This window comes from Seriola lalandi, unplaced genomic scaffold, assembly GCF_002814215.2.
Source record: "Seriola lalandi dorsalis isolate HSWRI2012SDOR001 ecotype SW California unplaced genomic scaffold, Sedor1 jcf7180002054694, whole genome shotgun sequence".
Classification (NCBI taxonomy): domain Eukaryota; kingdom Metazoa; phylum Chordata; class Actinopteri; order Carangiformes; family Carangidae; genus Seriola; species Seriola lalandi.
The window spans coordinates 2,449,952-2,460,065 of NW_019525247.1; the positions used below are offsets into that span (position 1 = coordinate 2,449,952).

The 10,114-nt window shown below is 41.0% G+C and overlaps 1 protein-coding gene across 2 annotated transcripts in view; it reads right to left on the bottom strand.

The window, feature by feature from the left end:
• The window catches only part of adam19a (ADAM metallopeptidase domain 19a), a 243,823-nt gene extending 234,401 nt beyond the window's left edge, over nt 1-9,422 (bottom strand). The window contains exon 1 of one of the 2 annotated variants that reach the window (XR_002761702.2): nt 9,225-9,422. Coding sequence is in view for 1 of the 2 variants with exons in the window: in XM_023423897.2 (XP_023279665.1) it covers nt 9,225-9,354 (130 nt within the window). In the remaining variant the exon portion in view is untranslated. The remainder of the gene's footprint in view (nt 1-9,224) is intronic. The other variant, XM_023423897.2, reaches the window with a different exon arrangement.
• Nucleotides 9,423-10,114: the final 692 nt, after the last annotated feature.

A 10,114-nucleotide genomic window follows, 5' to 3' on the forward strand; every position in this document is an offset into this window, starting at 1 on the left:
GTCACATTCTGAGGTTGGGGAAAATTCTCTATCCCCGTTACCTTTTCTGGGTCAGGACGGACTCCTGTCTCATCGATAATGTGACCCAGGAAGCGGACCTGTTTCTGCTTTAACTTGCATTTTGCCTCATTCAGCTTGAGACCTGCTGCTTCAATGACTCTCAATGCCTCTGCTAGGCGCTGGTCATGGATTTCCTCATTTTCTCCGTGTATGAGGATGTCATCCATGTACACTTCTGTCCCTTCGAGACCTGTCAAGGTCTCTGCCATTTTCCTTTGGAAGATTTCGGGAGCACTTGTTATCCCAAAGGGAAGGCGGCGAAAGGCGTATCTCCCAAATGGGTGATACAGGGCGGCTTAGTAGGCAGTTTCCTTTCCCTTTTATCACGTACACTGGGAATGTATACAGTCTCTCTTTATAACTGGTGGTGGTCTGGAACATTCCAGTGCACCTGATGTCGCCTCCTGGGCTTAGGAAGTGTGTGTCTGGAGGATCTAGTTGTACTTTTGATTTAATCTTTTTAAATATCTTTTCATTAATAACTGTAGCATCAGCCCCTGTGTCGATTTTAAAGGCTATTGGTTTGTCACATATTGTTAAGCTAACAGTCCAATTATCCTGGCTATCCTCTCGTCCCACTTCTCCGAGGAAGTATATCTGTTTCACTCCTTCAGTAATTTCACTTACAGCTTTTGAGTGGCATTCACGTTCCCAGTGTCCCTTTCTGTGACATTTGTTGCATTTACTTTGCAGAGCAGGGCACCTTTTCTCTTCAGAGTGCCGTGACTTTCCGCATCTCCCACATTTCCCATGGTCTCCCATATTGTGGGTCGTCGGACCGGTGTTCCCACGCTGCTGCCATCTCTTTTTCTTTTGTCGGCTGTCTGACGAAATCAACGTTAGCAGGTCTGGCCTGAGGTTGGTTGGACTGCAGACTGACCTGTTTAGTTATCTCCTCCGCCTGACGCACTTGCTCTATGACCTGCGCCAACGTCAAGTTTGCCATTAGCTGGAACCGCCGGGAGAGCTCTTTATCTATTATGCCTACCACCAAGCGGTCTCTGAGATGCTCGTCCCGCTTGTCCCCAAACTCACAGTACTCCGCCAGCTCGTACAGTGTCCGGATGTACATCTCCGCTGTTTCGCCTGCCTGCTGGTTCCGTTGATAAAAACATGCTCTTTCATGTATGATGTTGCGTCGAGGGATGAAATACTCATCAAACTCCTTTAATATGAGTTCATAGTCCTTTTTCTGGTCTTCTGCCGTGAACACGAATGAGCTGAATATCTTTTCTGCTTCGCTCCCCATCGCGTATATCAGCGAGCTTACTTGAATCTCCTCGTCGTCTTTGTTCAGCTTCGTTGCTAACCTGAAGCGCGAAAATCTCTGTTTCCACTCCGGCCATTCCGCGGGGCAGTCAAACTTAAACTCGCTCGGTGGAGTAAACTGCGGCATCGTTACTCTTGGCCAGATCCCACTTCTGACACCATGTAATGTTGTGGGTATTCAGTCTTACTGTATACTATAAAGGAAGAAACTCGGACGCTGTCGCGAGCTTAACTTTTTACTGCTCGTTAACTGCTTTGTCAAAAACACATATCAACAACCGTTATCTGTCACCACTGTTTTGCGCATGCGCGCATCCCCACAGGTCTTAAAGTAATAAAACACATTTCTTTCATCACAGGCATTGTCTGGGAATGTGTCGCTAATGAAAGTTTGCCTGTTTAGAGGTTGAGTCAAAACAACACACACACACACACACACGCACACACACGCACACATGCACACACACACACACACACTTTCAAGAGCTCTCAAATCATCCAATACAGATTCCTCTGGGCTCCGACAACAGGCCTTACATTGCAAAAGCATGTGGAGTGAAGGCCCTGGACGGGCTGGTAAATGGGCCATGCTGCAAGATATTTTGGAGGAAAGTGCTGAGCACAGAGTTTATTTGAATCCTGGTGGAGCAGAAGTACATTAGAAGTTTGATGACATGTCTGAAATCAGAAGGTGTGAGGAAACTGACAACGAGAGTGATCAGGAAGCATGAAGAGCATGTTGATAACAGAAAGCAACATTAGGTTAGTGAGTTTATCACACAGATGTGCAAACGTCTGGATGACATGAGGATCATGAGGTCGCTCTGTTGATCAGACACATAATGTCCCAGGTCGTGAAATCAAGTTGCGATGTCAGGACTCCATTAACCCCTAATCTGAGTGTCTTGGGGTATACATGCACATAGTCACTGGATTTGCAGTGACATAAAATCCTTTCAGGTGCATCTGTTACAGACTGAGAGTGCCACTTAAAATGAACTTGAATTAAACACATCTACAAACTGCACCCACATATTTGTCTAACAGGGCCAAAACAAACACTCAAAGTAAATTAGAACTCCGTTCTGCTGGGGTAAAACATGCTGGGTTTACCTTGGAGCAAGAACCACAGCTGTAAAACATTTCAGAAGAATTTGTCAGTTGCTTAAATTTGTGGGCAGGTCACAAGTACGAGCACAAGCTTGACCAAAACATAATATGCACAAAGAAGCTGTGTGTTGAAAAAAGAAGTGGAGCAGTGAGAATTTGTATGGGCTCAGTTTCTGCGAGAGGGTCCTTGAGCTGCTTGATAGTATCATGAAGTTACAGATTTTAAAATGCATTAGATAAAGCCTTTGAGAGTGGAACAAACCTGAATTTTGATTTGTAAGAGTCCTTGAGTCGTTCCTCCTCTCAGCTCTCTGTGCAGACTCATGGTATAGAATGTCACTATTATTTGTTTCAAAGGGCAGCAATAAATAACACATTAAAATCTCAAAAGAATGCTCATGTGATTTAATAGATCAGAAGTCTTGTTAGATAAATAAATGCATAATAATCATGAAATCATGATTATTCTTCAGACTATGATCGTATATAAATATATAATCTTTGCGTGTTTATAAATCAGTGGGGTCAATATTTTGGCAATTGATATGCAACAGGAACTTGCAACAGACATCACTCAGCACTCACTTTTTTGCACTTGTGCTACAAGTTGAAAAATTGAGTGCGTAAAGAACTTTGGGGGCACAATGAAAATGTATCAAATGAGGTGCTTTCCCACATTAAATAGAAACGAGGAAACATTAACTAGCAAAATTATTTGATTTTCTTTGGGGAAAAAAAGTACAGTAGGTTTTTAATTATTTCTTTCTGTACTTATTTAGTAAATATGTAATTATGACAGTCGTCACAGTGTTGATAATGAACACATACTTAGGTCATGGTTCAGAAATGTAGCCTCTAAGCTTAAACTAAAGCTGAAAGCAATGCTCAGCACCATCTAACGTGAGAAGCTGCAGCTGAATGTTTGCTATACTGCTTTGCTAATGCTCATGAACCTGTGTATCTTTACAAACTATGTGTCTGAGGACAGAGTCAGTCATTGCTTCACACAATGAATATTTCACTGGCTAATGCAGCACGATACTGCTTTTATAGACGGATCATCTTTCCCACTCTCAGCCCAGCCAGTGGTCCACAGCACGACTGACGACTGGATCACCTGATTTCAATAGACAACACTGGTTCAGCGCAGTGACCAAATCGTCACTGTTGTTTTATCACCGTGAGGCTGCCTGGGCTGAATTTTGTAATACTTTTTAGTCACACATGCTGCTCCTAAATACATTACTCTATTTTTAGGGTCAAAATGCTCACACAGTAGAGCCCTGGCAGATAAACACCAAAGATACAGTATGTTTGTGGTAGGTAATTTAAATTGTTTAAATATTTATCTTAGTCACAATTCTGAAAGAAGCCTAGCTTAAACATTCGCTCATATGTTTCTAATACATGGCCCAGACATGCCCATCAAAAAGTCCGGGGGGGTCTGGAATCACTTAGCTCCTAGAGCACCTCCTCTTTGCATATGGGATGGAAATAAAGCAACATTGGTTCAGCACGTCGATCAAAGATCCATAGGTGTAATGCAGGAAGCCCTCCACAATAAGGATGTGAGTCTCCTCCCTTATGCTCAAACTTTGGAACGATCTCTATATCCAGGGTGCTATTAACACCATGCGACTTCTCAAACTTCAACCGGTTCTCCAACCAGAAGGTGCTCATCTTGGCATACATATCCAGAGCAGTAATGACATCATACAGTTTAAAGCCAGCTAGCCTAATCAGAAGCTTAAACTGTTTATTTATGTGTTCTGTTATTTTCACTCCGACAGTTTATTCTCAGTCTTCAGATGATCTGAGTCTGTGCTGACAAATGAACTGTTAATGGCAGATGCATGGTGTGTAGTTGATGACTGTGGTTCTGCTGACTGCTGCAGATTATCCCCCCAGTTTTAAGGGCAATAAATCACCACTTTCCTGACACCTGTTTTTCTTTTTTAAGAGGATTTTTTTGAGGGGCAGTTGGATCAGAGAAACAGCAAATTATCACTGTTCTATTCAGAACATGATCTGCAGCCAATTAACTAATGCATTACTGACTGCAGAGGATAACACTGATGCAAATTGATGGAGAGACAAAAAATAAATAAAACAATATGGTAAAACAATAATGGAGGAGGGGGAGGAAGAGGAAGAGGACTGGAGGACAGCAAAGTGGCACAGTCCTCTTCTCTTTGACCAGCAGTGAGAAACATATGTGGGAAATGTGATATTATATATTAAAGGAACTATTTGTAAGTTTTGCTATGATGAGCAAAACTTAGCTAACGTTGGCATTAACAGATGTTTACTTATAAGTCTAGAGGAAACGTTGTGAACTCAGCATCAAACTTCATTCCTTTACTAACCAAGAGTTGTCCCCCAGGGATGGAATGCTACCCTCTTGTTTTGCTTCTATTTTTATTACTTCTTTTCTCCTACTGAAGTTAGCATGCTAACCAGCTAGCTCTGGTCTGGCTGGCCCCTCACTTTCTGATACCTAGTCACTACAGCGCCATCTTCCCTGAAGAAGTACCTGCTCAGAGGACCTATTATAACCTGTTGTACAGTAAATGCAACAATGGCAGAAGCTCTCAGTAATACTGGTAAGATAATGGCTCTTAAGACTAACATTGGCTATGTAGCAATAGCAAAACTTACAAACAGCTCCTTTAAGCTAGACTAGGGCTGCGTATCGAACTTCGATACTTTTATGGCATGCAGCATGCTTGGACCAATATCTAATAATTCTGGTGATTGGCTGTATATTTACAAAAGTGAGTAAAAAATAAAACTAAAGTAAAACTAATATGTGTACCATGATGTGTATTGTAATTTTCTTTTTCTTTTTTGTTAAAATGGGTTTAATAAAACTGGTCACGAAAAAGTATTGTTGAGAATCGGTATCAAAGTCAAAGTATTGGTAATTCTTTTTTTTCCCAGTTGACCAATGGTGTAACTTCATCACTCAAGTTCGTAGGGCTGGCCCCACTGTTACGGTTCAGACAACAAATTAGCTGCTTACTAACTTAAACTTAAATTTCTTCTACATTCAACAACCTTGTGTTTCCTTGAATATAAAGTTGTGTAAATTGCATTGTAGGCTGAATTGTAAACACATTTCCTGGTTTTAAAACTGGACTGGATTTATTTTCACTAGCAAATGTAAAATGACTTGAAAACATTCACTTTCTCACACAAATACTGTTCATTCATCAGTTATTTGCATCTTCTACTACTTATTTTTTGATTGGTTTGATTGGACAGTCTTGACCCCTCAGACTGATGCAGAGCCATCTCCAGGAATGAGACGTTGCTCCTCCTCTGCTGCAACTAGCACTGCTGCAACCAACACTGCCGCCACATCTACGCCTGCTATGGATGCTGTGATCACCCCACCCACCACTGGATGGTCTCGTGCTGCCAGAGTTGTTCGAGGTAGGGCCAGATGCAGAAGAGGAAGAGGTCTCAGCCCTCATCCTCAAGACACATCGCACCCCTTGCCCCCCAGCAGCAACAAGCTGCACTATTTCATTGAGGGATGGAATGTGGAAAAAAGTGATGCTGGCACAGCAGACAGGAGAAAGTGTGCCCTTTGCCACAGGAAAACACCCATGGGAACTTAAGAGCTGTGATGCGCCCCTGTGTTTTGTTGTAACAGGGACTGTTTCAATGCCTGGCACACACAGAAAGGGCTATAAAGAACCATGCCCCTGAAATGTTATTTTGTAGATAGTTATTTATATATTTGTTCATTTATGTGCACTTTCAAAATTTTTGGTATTTTTGTATATAGTTAAAACGAGTGCAATTACTGTTTTGGCACCATTGGTGAATAAAAATTCCTTGTTTTGAATTGATTTGAATATATTCATTTTTGTTTCGTGCATAGTTTTGTTTGGTCACATGACAACAGCTGCTCCAGGCGAGGAGAAAAATGACTAGTTGGCAAATGGCATGTTTGAACTGATGTAGTTTAGGTTGGGATTTAGTCCAATAATAAAATAAACAGAAACTACAAGATATCACCTTTCAAATTATGTCTCATATATGCATTTTGACCTTACAGTTCTTGTTATAAACTTTGGCATTTGGGTGTGCCAAATAGGCGAGAATTACATTAAAAGGAGTGGGTGCTAAGAGGTTAAGGTGACAGGTAAATATGTAGGTAAGGGTGGGCGATATATCGAATATACTCCATGTATGACAGCTTGTTCCACGTGGGATGTATAAAATGACAATAGGGGCGCCTTGGTGGCTCACCTGGTAGAGTGTGTACCACACTGCCTTAGTCCCAACCGCAGTGGCCATGGGTTCAAATCTGACTCGTGGACCTTTGCTGCATGTCATTCCCTCTTTCTCTCCCTGACTTACCTGTCTGTCTCTCACTTCACTATACAAATAAAGGTAATAATGCCAAAAAAAATAGATAAATAAAATTACAATATTACAAACATTGAGTTCTCTTTGGTGTTTCACTCCTCCGGCTTTCTCCCTCGCACAGACACACTTCCGCCCATCCAGAAATCCATGTGTGATGTAGACGAGGAGGTGTGTGTCTTTGTATGCTGCATGGACAGCTGTGGTTGCTACAGAAGTGTAGATGTTTTCATTTAAACTCTGCCCAGAGTCTGCTTAGAGTATGCATTCCAAACATGTGCAGTAGATCGTCGTCCATGTATTTCACACATGCACACTACTAATCACTCATGCACTTACGATTGCAGAAAGTATAATACTGACTTTGGACACTAAATTTGGGGAGGGGCCAAGCTTCTGAGGCTTCATCCACACTAATAAGTTTCAGTTTGAAAATACATCTCTTTTCCTACGTTTCCTTCTGACATCCACACTACTCTAGAGTTTTCAAGAACCAAGAACTTAGACTTTTGGAAACAGAGACTTTTAGAAACTGTGACGTAAACACCCATGGTTGCTTCCTGAATGGGTCTCACCAGCCCCGACTACATGTGGTGAAAGCAATATGGATAATGAAATGCAAGCGTTACTGACCTTGTTGTCTTTGCTAGCAGCTGTTGTTCATATATTCATTATATTCTGCATTTTAATGCAACGACTGTCTTTGCTGTTCCTCATTCACAGTATTTTTTGCAAATAATAAACTGCAGAGTTGACTCAACTGCTTCCTGTGTACACCAGCTCGTGCATGCCCAGAGTACATGAATGGTCATGTATGTGTTTTTAGGTGTGATAGTCTGGACAGAGATCATTATATTCTGAAAACGCTGTTTTGAAATGAAAATGTAGTACTTTGGATGTAGCCTGAAAGAGCACTAAAGGGAGGGGTGTATTTGTTTTGCTGTTGAGTTCAAATATGAGCAGTATTTCTTCCAGAACCGCTCATTCCAGCATTAAACACTTAACATACTAAACTCCACAAAGGGGGGACTCACTGCAGAGCTGCTCTGTTGGCTTCCATCACATAACTGGATGTTTTAATGTAAACTACATGTGAATACTCTCACTGAACACTCAACAGTGTGATGAAAGCTGTACAGAAGTCACACACACACACACACACACACACACACACACACACACAGGCAGTTAACTATATCAACTTGAAGCATAGTTTATGAATAGGGGTTATTGTTTGGTTCTTAATTTGCCCTGGAGTATCTGAGCCCACATGACTGGACAGGCTGATGCATCTTCATACCACTGCTTGACCTTTCTCAGAGTGACTGAGAGGGAAGGTGATGAATTTATTCAATTGAAGTTTCAGAGTTCATTTCATATACTGACTGCTGCCAGGGCTCCAAGCCAAGACAGCCCCCCACCACCACCACCACCACCACCACTACCCCCGCCCCTGAGACCAAAGAATGAAATCCAGTCTGGGGTTTACATTATTGTGGTTTCACCCAAAAAAAGTCAATAAAAACACACATTGTGACTTTATTGGCTGAAATGTGGGCCACTCCACTGTACTGTACATTCCAGCATGTCTCTGAAGTCTGCCTTTTATGGAAAACACACAAAGAGAACAGGGCTGATACTGTAGTTTGCTTGGGAAACTCTATTTGTAACATTTATACTACAGACAATTAGTCAGATTTGTCAAACTGTAAAAACTTCTATTTTAAAAGAAAAGACGTGGTCATCAAGCCAGAAAGCTACATACATGCCTCCAATCAAGAGACGCTCAACCAAAACACGTTTAAAAAATCTTACAATTTACTGCTGCCTTACATACAAAAAAAAGAAACACAATGGATAAAACGTGAGTCTTTGTTTTCAGAAAAACTAACGTCTTCCGTTAATTTCGGCATAAAAAATACAACTCAATAATGTCAACTTTCTGAAGCGTTTCACTTTATTTCCCCCTCAAACCAGCCACCTATAAATCTGAGGAGGGTGCAGATAGGAAATGACCACACATGGTTATGACTGTAGAGGTTTACCAGTGTTACTTAGTAGTTGTGTGTTAATTTTTGGACGCAGCCAAGGATGAAACCAGACGACTCAACAAATGCCTTCTGGGGCATATTTGCCTCTCGTCTATGACTGGTAAACACCGCGGAATTAAATTACCAGATTTTTAAATGGAATTTGGTTCACGTAGCCCACCTCTTAATTTAACGGCTCAGTCAATTACTCTGAGAAAAGTTTGATGCTATCACATCCAAATATTTCCCGCTTCACCTAAAAACCGACAGACTGAATGACACTCTTGAAACCCTTCGTACCAGATTATCTACTGAGCTTCAGTGTTTCTACACGCAACTGGTAGATACTAAAAGAAGTTGGACAGTATGTCTCTTTACCTTCCTCTCCGGTGTCTCCGCTGGCTCTTTCCAAAGTCCCGTTCAGCAACAGAAAAGACAGAAAAAGGAGCAAACGTCCACATTTTGCCGGTGATATTTGACCATTTTTCTGCCTGTGTTTACTGTACATCCCTGTGACCCTCGGTACCACCGACCGTCCTCCTTTTCCTCGCCGTTGTTCAACTCTGCCTCCCTCTCTGCCTCCCCCGAGCGTCAAACACGACAGAGTAGAATGCAGCACTTCCTGTATGTACCATCAACATAAAGGTACGACGAAATTATCCAAACCACAATTGAAAGCGAACACTGGCCATTTTAGCAATTAGGGGATAAAATAAAGTATTTTCTTCATTTAGAATTATAATTTGAAAACAACAATTAGCTAAGACTGTGGCATTTGTCAGGTAACATAATTACAAGAGATGTGTTATTTATCTCATAATAATTCTCTTTAATATTACAGCCTACAAAATTTCAGCATTAGCATTGTCTTTATTTGGTTTATTATCCTGAATTTCCTAGGATTGATAAAGTGTCTATCTATCTATCTATCTATCTATCTATCTATCTATCTATCTATCTATCTATCTATCTAATCTAATCTATCTATCTATCTAAGATTTACTTAATGAATGTAAAGCAGTAGCAAACTCTAGGAGCGCAGAAATCACAACTTTATAGTTTCAAAAGTCAACACTTTTCAAGTAATAAAAAAAAACTTGAACTGAATTTCAGTTCAGGAAAGAAAAACTATAGGAAAAGAGTTATCGTTCACTCAGCTTTGTTTTATTCATGCACAAAGTCAACAAGAGGTTAACAGTCAGCAGTTAAGTCCACCAAAGACACTACAGGGCACTTAAATACTGTCAACTATAATATTAAATGCTTTT